At 41.3% G+C, this 15,339-nt stretch overlaps 1 protein-coding gene across 2 annotated transcripts in view; it reads right to left on the bottom strand.

Annotated features, from left to right (window-relative positions):
* Positions 1 to 15,339, bottom strand: part of nol4la (nucleolar protein 4-like a) — a 34,430-nt gene that overhangs the window by 9,492 nt on the left and 9,599 nt on the right. Inside the window, exons 1-7 of one of the 2 annotated variants that reach the window (XM_005448479.4) lie at positions 13,395 to 14,024; positions 11,154 to 11,309; positions 8,039 to 8,150; positions 5,631 to 5,740; positions 2,467 to 2,608; positions 1,469 to 1,761; positions 1,185 to 1,370 (exon numbers count right to left, since the gene is read on the bottom strand). In XM_005448479.4, coding sequence (XP_005448536.1) covers positions 1,185 to 1,370; positions 1,469 to 1,761; positions 2,467 to 2,608; positions 5,631 to 5,740; positions 8,039 to 8,150; positions 11,154 to 11,309; positions 13,395 to 13,421 — 1,026 coding nt within the window. In that variant the 5' untranslated portion in view covers positions 13,422 to 14,024. Of the gene's footprint in view, positions 1 to 1,184; positions 1,371 to 1,468; positions 1,762 to 2,466; positions 2,609 to 5,630; positions 5,741 to 8,038; positions 8,151 to 11,153; positions 11,310 to 13,394; positions 14,025 to 15,339 lie in introns of those variants that run through there. The other variant, XM_003439107.5, reaches the window with a different exon arrangement.

Here is a 15,339-nt window from a genome sequence, read left to right as displayed (position 1 = left end):
GTCTTTTGCTTGTTAAGAAAATGTGAAAAACTACTACACCACGAAGCCACTTAATAAGAGTACTAATACAAATATTTTGGGTCATGATTATCATGATTCATCTTTTGTTATTTGTTTGTTTTCACAATAAAAAGAGCAAATACAGAACATATATTACAAATAAATTTATATAGCTGAAAACAAGATTATTATTGGTAACTAAATCCTCTAAACTCCACCTCTGTCACAAGTGAGATAACAATATCAAGTGAAAGCTTTCAGCATGTAGTTGAAGATAATCAGACCCTCCACACAGAGCCTCTTCCTAAAACTTGATTTGCTGGCAAAAACCCCTAAAAGCAAAAGCCACTGTGTCCATAACACCACCAATCAGAAGACACACACCAGATCACGTGACATTTAAACAGGTCAAATTATCATTATGTTGTTTGTACATACCTGATATGACGAGTACAGTCAAATTATTTATTTCATATTCATCTTTATTTATTCTGAGAACAGTTTATGGTGTAGTTATTGTGTAAGGTCTCCTGTTATTGTTAAGCAATAAGGTGTTCTGTTTTACTGCTGATCAGTTTGTTCCAAGTGCATCTTTGCTGATCTTTGTCCTCAGAGGCAGACTTTGAGGTTTAAAAAGTGCACATGGACCTAATGAGTTTTTGTTGCAAAAGACAAATTTGCTACCAATCAGTGAACTGACGTAAGTTCCATATCTGAAAAATTCATTTAATTACTAAAATCCCTGTCATTTAAATTAAAGAGAAGGTACCGAACCTGAATGTGGGAAATAAAATAAAATATTATTCTTCTGATGTTCTTAAATCTCTGTCTGACAAATACTGCCCATATCACAAAAACAAAAATAAAAAACAATGATTAAAACTAAACATTATTTACCTCACTTCAAACTAAACTAAGCTGAAAGCAAAAATTATTAAACTGAATAAAAATAAAACCTACTGAAAAAAATACAAAAACTAGAACCCGTCGGGCTGGAAACACATCATTAAACCATAGGCTGTCGTCTAGTGAGACTGATTCAATATGTAGCGAAGCAATAAAGAATAGCATGTGCGCAGAGTAATAATACATATGATTTAACATCTGTGCTGACAGGCTGATGAACAGCTCTGCGCTGTATTTTCCGTCTATATTAATTTAGGTCTGCTGCAAATATTACTTACATTGAAGGCTTTAAGTCTCTCAGGGTCCAGCCCCTCAGCGTCATTAATCTTGTCGCTGTCATCATGGTCATCGTGATCGTCGTCATCGTCGTCAATTATCTGTGCTCGACCAGAGGTCAGGTCCTCTGCGCTCATGCTCAGTTCAGTTTTCACAGAGTCATAGCTTCCTGAGCTGTACGGAGGGGACTAAACACAGAGAAACACACAAAGAAATCCATTGTTGTGGATTACACAGACACACAGGAGTTTATCATGATCAGTGCAGATCATGTTTCTGCTGTTACCTTGTTGGTGTACTCTGTTTTTATGGGGTACTTCCTGTTGGGGTCTGCAGGGTAGGAGTTTGGTGGCGAGCTCCCCGCTGGCAGCAGTCTGTCGCTCAGATTCACCGGCTGCTGATCCTCCGAGGAGGATGAAGATGAAGTGGTGCTGAAGTCCAGGGGAGCGCTCACCCCGTTCTCCGCCACCTCCCCATACGATGCCCCACCATCTGGGACGTTCCCACCCATGGCTAGCACCTCCGGGGAGGTCAGAGCCGGCAGCCCGTTGGCGCTGCCGCTCTCTGAGGAGTCGTCATCTGGCAGAGGGGAGGGAAAGGGACACAGACGCAGACACGAAGATGAGCTGTGCAGATGTTTTCATAATTTAGCATTAATGTGGGGCTGTTTACTGGAATAGATTTTAGAGTGGGAGTTGGAGTAGGAGAGGGGACTTCCTGCCTCGTGCTGTGCATAATGAAATTGTGAAGGAAGTGTGTAATGGGGTCAACTGTCACCACAAATGAAAGTTAAGGTAAAAGGAGGGAATCTTAAGAGTTTTGCAGGGGGAAAAAACTGAAAGAGATGAGGACGAGGAGGGACCAATGGGGGGAGGGCGAGCCTTCTCTTCCTGCTGTGTGTGCAGCTTTTAAAGCAAGTTACTGCTAAGATCCCTGCACGTGTCACACCTAGGTTTGGCGAAACACAGAATCAATCCCTTTCAGTGACTTGCCCCAATTTTTTCTCCCTCCTAATCTGTGAAGGTTAACATCGGCCTTTGTCCTACTTCTGTAAGCTCTGAGGGAGAGGGGTGACGAGTGGATTGGGGCTGCGGTGGTGTCCCACCCCCTGTAAAACTGGATTTATGTGGATTAGTCCGCTAAGAACAAGGCAAGCTGTTTCCTGCATAACACCAATCTGTAGCCTTCCAGATGTAAATAAAGCTAAAAGGGAAAAAAATCACAGCGCACAGTATGATGCTGAGATAAGAGAGGACTGTGCTGCGACGGTTTGTAGACACTTACCGTCTTCTTCTTTAATGGTGGCTGCCGGGTTGCTGACCCTGTCTCCATTCGGTGGGCTCGACTCAGGCACTGGGGGCTGCTCAGCTGCGACCCATGTGGGCTCAGCGTTGTTCATGTCCTCGCTGCTCACCGAACTATCATCCTGAAGGGAGGCGGCGTGAAAGAAAGACGGCGTGAGAGTGGAAAAGCGAAGTGAACAGGAGGGAAGAGGGCGTGGAGTGATTCCTCACAGTTCTGACAACTTTGATTACAGTTTTTGCTGCTAAGGGACAGGTTGACACCGACCGAGTTTATCACAAACCGATATGTGCTTCGCCCTGTGTTAGCCCTTCCTTCAGTTTCTATATGAAGCTAATGTTAGGCTTTATATTTATGTTGGGGGGGGGGGGGGTTTCACAGATAATATCCTTGTTTTTGCAAAATGATGGCCATTTAAATTGCTTAATGCTTAATGCTTAAAGCTTAAAGCTTAAAGCGTTGAAAATGACTGAGTGGAGTCATTTATGACCCCATTATATTTTATACAGGAATACCTTTTAATGGCTTTATTTGTGTTTATCATACCTATACCATTTCCTTTATCCAGTACAGAGATCCAAAAATATTCCAGCGTCATTAATCACAGTTTGTAAACATGCTTGTACAAAAGGGAACTGAATGCGGAAAATTATACAAACAAATTATATCTAGTATGTTTAGAGCTTACAAAACAAATGTTTTTTTATTTAATATTATAAAAGCTGCACTTATAGTGTCTCCATAGTGCAGAGGTTAACGCATTCACTTGAGAACAAAAAAGTCTCAGGTTCATTTCCAGCTGGAGGAAAAAAATTCCCATTAGGGTGGCGTTAGGAATTATTTTTGGTGAAATCTAACAGCTAAAAGTAGCTATACTGTGAAAAAAAAGATGCTTAAAGTGTGAATTTATCACAGTATAATTTAATGGGATAAATGGGTGTTATCATGTTACATCATACTGTTTTTGTCATTTGTTGCTTCCATGTTTCTGTTCCAAACTAAATCTGAACAAACGCCTTATTATATTTAAAAAATTCGAAATATTTTTTTGCAGAAATATATCAACAGTGCTTAGGAAGTCTTATTATCAAATAATTACCAACACTTGACTAATTCCAATAACATCAGAGTTGTACGTATGTTAAAATAAAATATACGTACAACATGTATAAATGATCCCACACAACCTTTTATTATCACTGCTGCACCAATTCCTGTAAACATTCCTGTAGGAAGCGTTTTTATGATTAAAAATACTAGAATTGCACATATAAATACATAAATTTGTTCACTTGAAGGATAAATTCTTTCAGCGAGGTCTCACTGAGCCCAGAATATTCAGAGGAAACATCACAGCCACCAGTTTCCAGTTCATACGTTTTTGGTGGATATTTTTTGGCTAAAAAGTGATGACATCAAAGAGAAGAATAAAGCAGGAGACTCTCTCTCTTTTAACTAATATGTTTCTTGGAGCACTGCTATTTTTAACTGTGTTATGCAGAAATCCTGAAGAAGCTTGTTCTAGCGTAAGACAAACATGAGTAAGCCACGAGGGTGAGGATTAAGCGAAGGAGAGCTAAATAATCTCTCAAACTATTCACAGACTGTCCTGAGTTTTGGCTCCAAACTAAATGCATGAATCCTATTTACATTTCATACCAAAGCTGCGCTTCAAAGAGCGACCCAGGCCGGTTTAATTCATGTTCGCATAAATGACCTGCATGCACGCTGTCGTGTGTCTCACTCAGAGGGAGCACAACTACCAATGTGTGTCGTGAACGGAGCAGAAGCGCATCTCGTCATCTCATTCCCCCCCACACGAGTACACAAATAGGCCTAAACTCCTGGGAATACGCAGCCTTCCCTCTGTTAGGGGGTTCGTGGAGGACCAAAATGCTCAGTGACAGCTCTATTAGGCACCAAGTGAGCCGTGGAGCATCAAAGAGAGAGGGGGGGGTGGGAGAAAGGGTTCCTAATTACATGTTTCTAAGTAGCTGAATGTGTAGCATCATTAATGTCTGTGCTTAGAAATAGATACATAATTTAAAGAGAGGCAAGGTTAACTTTTAAAACTGAGGCTCACTTCACGAGTTGTAGATAAGATGCATCACTCTTTGAAGATAGTAAAGCTTACAGTACAGATGAAAGCTTGCAGATATGTTTGTCTTAAGATGGACAGAAATCTGCAGAGATCTGCAAAAAAAAAATCAAAATTGTCTTTGGTGCAAATATCTCAACCTCAATCCAAAATATCTTGTATTTTACCAACTTAACAATTAAGAAACACACCTAGAATACTATTTAATGGCAGACCATTGAGTTTCTGTTTATATTTGGAGGCCTGTGACAAACCAAAATGGCCTCTTTAAGAGCACAACAGTAAGATAAAAAGGGTGGAAAACAAACCAAAGACTCGGGTTTGCCGCATGTTTTTTCACTCATTATGTCTGCCGTTTGTTTCTTTACCAGACAGAAAGTGAGGGATGAATGTTAGCAGCCAACAAAGTTCTGCAAAACAGCGTGCAGGCAGCTGAGAAGTGAAGCTCCAACAGACTAAACACACAGTCGTGAATTTACTTGTGATCTGCTGCATTATGGAACAGCTGCTGCTCTGAGCTCCAAAACCCGTGCTGCACAGATATGGAACAAATTACTACAATGCTGAAATAAACCTCTGTGATGGTTAATAATTAAATTATTGGCCTGCTCACACTCTTGTCTGCGCACAGATGCGACCAACAGTCTGAGCGTTTGTTAATTTGTACTCACCTGCGAATCACAGTCTGGGTCATTGTTCCGGATAATCCTAATTATGCGTGAGTGAGGTCTACATTATCAGCATCAAGTGCCGCTCCCTGCACTTTAGTGGCAGCAGTTCCTGAGTGTTTCTGTCACAGCTACACATGGGAGTGGTCTCTCACATGACGTCACCACAGATTTACTAATCCTCATTTCACACTGGGCTGCTCCCCCCCTCTGATGTTTTGTATTACGTCCCATTTTCCCCATACAGAGCATCTCTCCCTGCAGCCTCTAAAGGAAATAACGAGGTGACTCGTGCAGTCGGCGCAATTATACCTGGGGTGGAAAAGCTTTTATCTCTCCCCACACCTCACAAAGATCCACTTAGAGAGAGAGGCACTTACCCTTTCAGTGGCAGTCATGCACTGCAGTTTCATTTGTTTCAGGTAGGTGGCAGTCAGAGGCATGTTGTAATCGATGAGGTCCGGGACCAGCGAGGTCGGTCTGTCGTTCTCTGGTGAAGGAAAGCATAACAAACATACAGTTTATTGTGTAATTACAGTACAAGCATGAATTAAGGTAACCTAGTCATTATTATAATTGTGTTGCTGCTGTAATGATAATATTGAGGTGCTTTAATATTTATACTATTTAATATTTATACACTAATTATTAGTTATTCCACTACATTTACTTACTTGCTACTTTGAAATATAAAATATGTGATCACACTATAAAATATTCATTAATGAGTTACTACTGAGCCCATATTAATACATCACTCTTACATGGGGTACTTGAAGTATATTTACTTTGCTATTTTAGTTCCCCACTCCTTTAAACTAGCTTTCTTCTGATTGGTTGCCCCTCGCAAAAGTTTGTTTTGAACACTGGGTGGGTGGAGCTTCTGCATTCACAGGCAGACCTGTTGTTGCGTTTCATTTCACTCAGAGGTTTGATTTCAGAGCTGGAAATGACGTTACTCCCTAGTTGAGAGCATTCCAGCAGCAAATTTGAAAAAGCAAATGCTGCTTAGCAAGGTTCAGCCATTCATGCATCACTAGCAAAACAGCACAATGTTTTTTTGTGTTTAAAAACACAGATAAAGTACAGTCATGGGTAGAGCCTTATCAGTGCTCTGTGTATGGCTTATTTAGTGAGTCACAAACACACAACAGTGGCTGTACAGATGACTTCTTTTAGAGTTTTACCGCTGTTCATGTGAATTGCTGCCATCTTACATTTTTGAGTTCGGGTTGGTGGGACTGCTCTGACTTTCTGAGTCGGAAGTCTGACTTAAGGGGTGTTTCAGTTCAAAGCTACAACTGGGAAGTCAGAAATTTGCACCATGTGGCGCTGAGATGACCATATTAGGGATCTTCCCTCTCAATGACATCATAGAGAGCCAAGAGTAGAAAAAACTGTGAGTAACAGAGTGTTTAAAGGAGCCTGAAACCTTAGCTTCTTGCTCACAGAGATTACTTGTGCATACAGCATACTTAATATTTAAAATTTCTGCCATATTTAATATGAACATCTACCATTCTAACTGTATCAGAGAAAAGCGCGATAGATCCATGCTTTTACACTGGGTCAGCTCAGATTCTGTGATTTTATATCTCTGTCTGTGATGCTCTAAGGTGGACGTCAAAGCAGAAAAACCTCACGGTGTAATGCAGTCAGCTGTAACGATACCACATTCTCAAAAACTACAACAGAAATAAGATCAGCACATAAACAACTGCAGTTTGCAGCACTAGCAGTTAGTGTCTGTCTCTTGACAGAATATTTACTTAGCTAAACAACTATAAAACATGGGAAAGAAAAATAAAACACAACAAAACTGCACGGTTTCCAAAAAAACAACTCACCTGCTGGAATTTAGAATATTTTAAAACAGAAAACTACTGTCTTTCTGTACACGAGTTAGTTTTAGCATCATTTGTTATATTCAGTGACAGCTTTCTGGGACTTAAAAAATAAAGTTTATTGGTTTTATTAATATTCATTTTCATTGCAAATATGCTATTCTGGCTAGAAACAGCCTCAGGTCTTGTTGAATTTCTTTTAATACAATTTGTCACCTTTCACTCTGACCCCTTCTTAAAGTCTTTTCATTTTATACACTGTCAAACACAGTGAACCCCCCTCTTTTATCTTTCTATCATCTCTTTTTCTTATAGTTTTGAAGAACTAGCACAAAGACTGGACTGGCTTTTCACCCTTTACTGAATCCCTCTGTGGAGAAGTTCTAAAAGCTCTCAGTTAATCGTGCAGACAAATGCTTTGTGTACAGCAGAGTTGCTTCAATACCCTGCAAAAGAAATCCAAGTCTCTGCTGTGTTTAACACCAGAAACCAAACAATGTGTCTGGCAAGCTGCCTGCAGTCTCCACACCAACCACTAGAGGAACTCTGTGATCATTTTAGAGGCTGTGTATGGTCCCAGAGAGCCGGCCCTCTTGAGTCTTTGTTACATCATGTCAGTGATGGATACACACATATGTTTTATTAATGAGGGTTTGATTCAAAACTCTTCAAAGTACAAATCCCTCAGATCATATCGGCTCATATTTAGTGTCTGACAGGACAATGTAGCATAATTTCTGTCATCCAGATGCCAACCCCCTCTATCTTATCTCTGTCCTATGTGATAAACCACAGTATATCTAAGAATATCATGATCACATGATAGTAATTAGCTCTTTTCCATGTCAGTGTGTCAAAGCGTCTGAGCATTAACAACTCTTAAAGGTTGATCTCAAAAATAGTGCATCAGTTAATGATGTCTCTGGGTTAGTGTGTGCCTTTACCTTTGAACTCAGCAGTGCTGGGGTTAATGTGCATCCTCTTCTGACACTCTCCACAGCTCATTAGGAACCGAGTCACCGCCTCTCTGGGCAGGAAGGCGTAGGTCTCTGCGATCTGTGCCGGGGTAGCGAGCGGAGGAGACCGGGTTAGCAGATTTGGCTCAGGCTGTGGCTGAACTCAAACTGTGTGCAGGTGTTTTTTTTGTTTTTGTTTTTTTAAATTCCTCCGTGCATGTGTGAAAGCATGGGGTCAGTGATTATGTGTTATCTCGACATGGCATGAGGAGGAATCCTCCCTCTAGGCGATCGCTGGTGCTTTTGGATGGCCTAATTCCAGCTGCAGCCCCCCTCCGTACTCCTGCTTTGATACCATAAAACACAAGTGGTGCTCATCTTTTCCGATTCCCTTTCTCTTCTTGTTCTCTGGGGAGCGGCTAACTCATATCTACACCTCTCCTCTCATGTTCAGCCTTCCTTCCCTGTTTGTCCCCACTGCCATGCCACCCTCCCCTCCTCGCCCCCTCTGGCGTTTCCCTGTAAAATGCGACCTTCACGTGACCATGGAGAGGCAGTGGGGGTGCCCACCACCCCTCACGGCCCCTAGAGGCAGCTGAGAGGGAAAGGCCACCCAGAGGAGCGTGCACGTCCCAGAAGGCCACAGTGACAGTTCCATATTATGCCCAGCCCCAGTGATGCTGCCTGCTCAAAAGGGTACACTCTATGAGACATGACAGGACCTCTCTACGGGGCAAGAGGAACTGGCTTTGTGACTTTTTTTTATTCCTGGGGGGGATGGCAGAAGAGGAGGGGTACCAGCGTCCTGCTAACCCCCCATCCACCCACCCAGCCACAAATGCTGCCGCTGCACCTCTATGGCTGCAGACAAAGCCCCTCATTTTGTCAGGACAGCTTACACGGCCCGAGACCACACCTCAGTCTGCAACAGAAACTAACAGAAGCTCTTTGTTCTAAAAGGATGAATAATGTGGTAGAAAAAAAACATTTGTGGTTTGATCCCCGCATCGACTTTGTTTACTTAAAGCCAAAATATATATATATATATTATGATTCCCAAACTCACAAAATTTGGCCTTCTTTGATTCTCCTGCCTTTAGCCATGTGGATGATCAGAGTCTGGGACCCCCTACAAAGACTTCACTTGTTGCCTCTTCTTTTCAAATCCACTAATCACATTGGGATTATTTTAAGCTCTCTGCAACTCTGGGCCACATTTCACACAAAGGAAAAGAGAGGTTGTCAACACGCTTTTTATAGTCTCCCAAAAAAATATGTTTTTAGTTATGCAATATTTCCAAGAGCTTCCACAGGCAAATATTCAGGTGAGAAACAGATGATTCTTCACTTTGGATAAAAATTACAGCTGCTAGAGCTAGCGTAATGCACAATATTTCTGCATTAGGCACAGATTTATTTTGTCCTTTGAAGAAACTTTATTATGAATTGTGCATTTTCATACTTTTCACGCACAAATGAGTTCGCATTACCCAGCACTACATGAAGTGCTCTACATCTTCCCAAGTAGTTTAATCACAATGGTGGAAAAGTTACACTGTACACTTGCAGGCCTCACAGTTTTTCACCAGTGGAGGGAGATTATATCTAGATTTTAGATTTTTATTTGTATTGTTTTCTCAGAATCACAACGGGTTTCAAATGTTAAAAAAACGCTGTGGCTAGCACAACAATCACAGTCAGATATTGCAAACTAAATGCAGGCAGGCTTGAGTGAAAATTTGTGCGTTTCCACTCAGAAATCATGGATGTGCAGTGCATTACGACTACGTCGATGCTATAAAAGAAAAAACAAGTTTGTAACGCTTTACGGACGCCTACTTGGCTACAGTTTAGAGAGTATATCAATCGCTATGCCAGTGCCTGCTAGCTGCAGGTTTTTAGAAGGCACTGATGTTACATGTTGATTGGTTTTATTTAGTATTTTCTTTTACTTTTACTTAGTGTGCTGTACAATGATGCAGAAACAGGAGTGACTCTCTGAAACTACAAATACTTGTACAAAATTTCATGAATTAAAGTGACATTGGATGTATATTGGATATATATCATATAAGCTTCTTTATGTTTTATATGTTCATAAACAACAACATGAAAGGGTCGTTTTAACATGTCCACCCACGGAAACACAAGCAATTTGTTAAGGTAATTATCTCTGACAGCGTTGTGAATAAATTTATGTAAAATGTGCAGTGTCGTCATCTCGCGATGGGTCAAAACCCTCAGAAAACTGAGCTGCTTAATGTGTGTTTAATTCTGCAGAAAAACTCTTTTTTTAAGTGAACAGATTCCTTTTAAACCCTAATCCTGATCAAACAATAAATAAAAACAAAAAGTATACAGGAGACAAAGCAGTGTATCAGTTACATGTAAAAGTGCCTAAATGAATGCACCTCGACCAGCCTCAGCATTAAAATTTGGATTTTTTGGCTCTGCACAGTGGCAAATTCTTCACTTCATGCATTTGCACAAGAACCAGCTGCCATGAGACTCTGTTGTTTGTGCATTTGGTGTAAGGTTCGTTGATGTGGGATCTTTTAGTCCCAGGACATGTTGGAAGATGTAATCTATTACTCCTGTTACAGCTAGTGAAAGGAATGTTGCATGTCTCAGCATAATTTTTCCCCAGAGGATGAATCTTGTTGATGTTGGTGGTCAAAACTTGAATCATCCAAAACTCACTGACCAAATATTTAAAATAAAAACTAAACACACTCACACTGGCCTCAGCTGCACTTTGTCTTTACAGCTTTTAAAATACCTTTAAAGACAAGCACGGGGAATCTGATAAACATATTTCTGTTAATAAAATTTTTTAGGAGCTTGCAAACTTCAACATGTGCACAACCCCTCATTTTTCTGAGCTGAATATGCTCACTCTCCTGTTTCCCACCACCGACAGCAGCACTACTGCTCGTCGTAAGGAAACGGAGGAGACAAGAGGAAATAAAATATGATGTTAATACTGCCGAGTTTATATTGACTTCATATAATATTTGGCTGCTGTTACTGTCAGCCCACACACTATCAGCAAGGAGCAGCATGATTACTTGCACCTTGCAGGCACCTGGTTGTGTTTACTCACCGCTTTGTAGGTCTTCTTTTGGCCTGCATGTTTGGGTGCTCTGCCGGGATCGGCGCCCATCTCCACATGCATGGCATAGATTATGTCAAAGAAGTCTTCAACCACGGCTACGCGCTTCAGGGAGGAGTTCTCCTGGGTTGAATTTCCATCAGAACACTAAAACACAGAGAGACAGGAGTTTATTACGTAGTCTAGCTTCAGGACTTCTTATTTTACATTTTATTGTCTTCACAGCACACAAGGAACTTAAATGAAAGACGGTGTGATTTGAGCATTGTCCAAGGGACAACTAGGGCTGCACTGCACCCTTGTGTTTAACGTCACAGAAAAAGGTGTTTCAAGTCTTCAAAATCCACTTGACAGTTTAATAGCGGGACATGCTGAGCCCTCCTGGATTTAGGAAGAATGCTGAAAGTTTGTGAGTGTGGATATCAGCATTTGACCCATCTACGTCCTTAGATGAAGCATCCACACTGTTGAAACCAGAGCACATGATGAGAATTGCTAGCCGAAGCATGTTTACCCCAATGACCCCAAGAATTTTACATTTATGAACTGCAGCGCCATACAGCCCCATTCCTTCTGGAGAGTCCCCTACATAGCTGGAAGTGTGCAGAGTTGTGGCTATGAACGAGGATACCTTGGGTGGCTCTAAACCTCCTGAAATTTGATAGGCCGACCTAAGGCCCACCACACATTTGTGTTCTTGCATGAAAGCAACCAATTATGGATATTGTTGGAGAAAAAGCGGGTCTGACGCCTATACAGTAGATCCATAAAGTTTAAAGTTCAGTACATTCTCTACGTTCTAAGTCCTCACAAAGCTGAACTTATAACAAAGGAAGTGCGAGACACTGATTTTAAGTCATTGCCATCTCCATCACTCCGAGGTTAAAACCTGTGCTTTAATTTGGCCAAGATATTGTTAACGAGGCAGCCACGTCTCCTAATAAACGGTTATGGAGGCAGGAGGTCTGCCCACAATTAAAACCATCAGAACAATTAAAATGTTTTCGAAGTGTCGCCGGGCTTTGGAAAAGAATATTCATAGGAATTTAATTTAATGAACATGGGTGGGAAGCTTTGAGCAAAGGTGAAAACTGGGATTAAAAGGATTTTTCCTTCTTGTCATCTATAGTTTTGAATAAAAGATAAATTAGGTAAGTTGGCTATAAAATTGTGTGCATACATGTTTTGTTTTGTTTTTTTTAATGCGATACATAGGCTGTTTATAAAAAGATGGGTTTATGACATATGTGCAATAGCACTTAACCGATTTTCTTTTCAGATTTTACTTATTTTCCCACATAACTGTAAATAATGAAAAATCATTCAAACCTACAAATGTTCCATTTTGTTAAACACATTGGTTTGCTATTTATTTCAGATTTCTGATGGGCCCACTCTGACTTGCTTTCTGTCCCCAGTTTAAAAAAAGATCCTGTCCAGCTCACCTCCTGCAGTCTTTAAATGTCTCCGTTAGGTGGAGAAGTCTGGGCCCCGGCTGGGTCTGCAACCATCACCTCATCTCTGCTATGTTTAAAAATAACACTGTACAAGACCAACAGTCCCTCCTACCACCACCTCTGGCAGCCATCCTGCCTCCCGTACTGCTGACCCTGTCGCCATAGAAACTGCCACTGATTTCTCTCGGGCAGGTGTGCTGGGCAAAGGGTCATGTGACACACCATAGAAGTAGGATCGCCAGGACAACGGCCTCCATCCGCAGCACCACATGGGGCTTTCCTCTCCTTCCCACCCCCCACCCCTTCCTCCTTATCTTCCCCTCTAAACAACACCTTCATACAGAACTGTCAACACTTTGCATTTTCACCAGATTTTGTCGTAACAGCCGAGCACCTGCTGATATTTTTGAACGCAAAGTCCTCCAGCGAGCGTAAAATGGAACAAATGGATCTGGACGTTTAATTAGGTTTTTTTTTTTTTCTCCACCTCTTCCAGGCAAATACGAGACGGGCTCTCTGACATTTCCTGGAGATTGGGTTCTAGCTGGGGAGTGATCTTTTCGTGTTTGAGTGAGAGGAGGGTCCCGAGTTCAAAAAGTTGTCCCCCTGGCATCGAGGAATCACACTCCCCCGCACACCCCATCTCCTCCTCCTCCTCCCTCTCTTCTGTGACATTTCTGCACACTTCCTGGGATCTGACATTTCCTCTTTTTTTCTTTTTTTTGTTTTCCCCCAACTGCGTCCTCTCTCCTGCTTGCATCTCTTCATCCCATACCTCCGTCCCGTCTCCCCTCCTCCTCATCCTCTCTCTCCTTGCTCCTGCTCTCCCAAGTGCGAGGTAATGATCGTTGCCATGGCAACTAAAACCAGCTCACAGAGCGGGTTTGTTTTAATCCGGCCCTCCTCTCCCTCTCGCTCTCTCTCTCTCTCCCTCCACTCTCCCCTGTCAGCATGGGCTAAATGTAATGATAATAAATGAAATAATAGCGACCCTCCGCCTCATCATCACAGCTGTAATCTATCGCACTTGGAGGTATCATCATCTTTCCCCTGGTGACATCACCACCACCACCGCCACCACTGAAGCTGCTGCTGCTGCTGCTGTTTGGGACAATGGTGTCGGCCCATTCACGCTGGATTTGGATAATCTCACACAACTGTGGGGTGTGCAGTGCACCCACACCACTGCTGCATCCTGCATTGAATTCTGCTACTGCAAAATATCCACAGCACACACCGGATATTCTGCTGGGAGCGTTTTCTCTGACCTGAAAGAATCACACGCAGAAAATATTGCAGATCATCACTGCTAGACCTGCTGCATGAGCCTGAACCATAAGCAACATTTCTTTTTTGGTTGTTTTTTTGCATCTTTTATTTTCTCTCTTTCTGATCTGTTTGCTAAACTTTGCACTCTAAAATAAATATGGAGACATTTTTAATTTGTTGTGTTTATTTTATATTATATGTTGAGCTAGTTTTATTTGTTTCTTCGCTTTTATTGAAATATTCTACTTTTTACTTTCAAAGCTTTTGTTGTTGTTATTGAAAGTGTGTCTATTTTAAAGCGGCTGTAATGTCGTAATTTACTTAATATTCCCATACATTAAGTCTATCTGTCTATGTATAAAAATAGATAAGTACGAAACTGTACCTGGGGGCCTGTGCTTTCAGCCTCATCATGAAAAACTAGGTGTATTTTTGATATACAGTCCAAAGACTGAATGTCAAAAATACATCAAGTCTGCAAAGTGAAACACATTCTTTTTAATGGCCACCAGGGGGCGACTCATGTAGTAAAAAATAAATAAATGACTGCAGAAGTCTATGAGAAAAATAACCTACTGCTCACATGATCTATGATCTCAGTTGTTGCTTAGTTTGAGTTTATTCATTCTTTCCCGTGTTTAAGTTTACGTGAATGTTCATCTTGTAAAAAGTGGTGTCCATTAGAGTCCAAATGGGAAATAAAGCGGCTGTGCTAGATGGCAGGACTACGTCAGCCCTCGTCATCACCTCTGATTTCAAAGAACCAAAACGGTGACAGCCAAAACGCCAAAATTTAGGCAGAAGGATGAAAAAGAGATTACTTGATAAAAAAAAATCTGCTGGCTCAGACCTGCAGAGATATCCACTGTGAAGAGCTGTTGTGAATAATAGAGCTGCTGAAAGTAACTTTAACTACAAAATGTTAAAAGGTAAAAAAAATAGATTAATGAATAAATGAAATCAACATAAAAACTGCGGTCCCTCTAGTGGCCACTTGAGGCTGGTGTCAACCCTCAAAGAGACCCATGGTAAAACTAAATAAACCAGTTTACAGCCTGGTATCAAAGCATCTCCACAGCTCTATTACTGAGTTTATAACAAATAAAGTAAGGTAACTGTTTTTATATCTCCTGCATTTGACTTGCCTTAAACGTTAAGTTTGCTTAGTTAGTGCTGCGGACATTTTTAGCAGCCTGCTTGGAGTCACCTCTACTAACCTGAATCCCTGAACTGGACTTGTTTACCATCTTTGTGGTTTTGCTGCCTATATATGCCAAATAATCTGGCCTCCTCTATGGTTTATTGTCCCAAAAGCCATTCCAAGAAGTCTGTGCTCCAGTTTGGTGAGTTAAACTGGATTTTTTTTTTTTTTTTTTAATGCTGTTTAGTGTTTATTAGCAGGCATCTGCGTCTCTGCTTTGCATCTGTACAGTTTATGGCTGTTTAATTAC

Source organism: Oreochromis niloticus, linkage group LG20, assembly GCF_001858045.2.
Source record: "Oreochromis niloticus isolate F11D_XX linkage group LG20, O_niloticus_UMD_NMBU, whole genome shotgun sequence".
Lineage (NCBI taxonomy): Eukaryota > Metazoa > Chordata > Actinopteri > Cichliformes > Cichlidae > Oreochromis > Oreochromis niloticus.
This window is presented reverse-complemented; position numbering and strand designations above follow the sequence as displayed.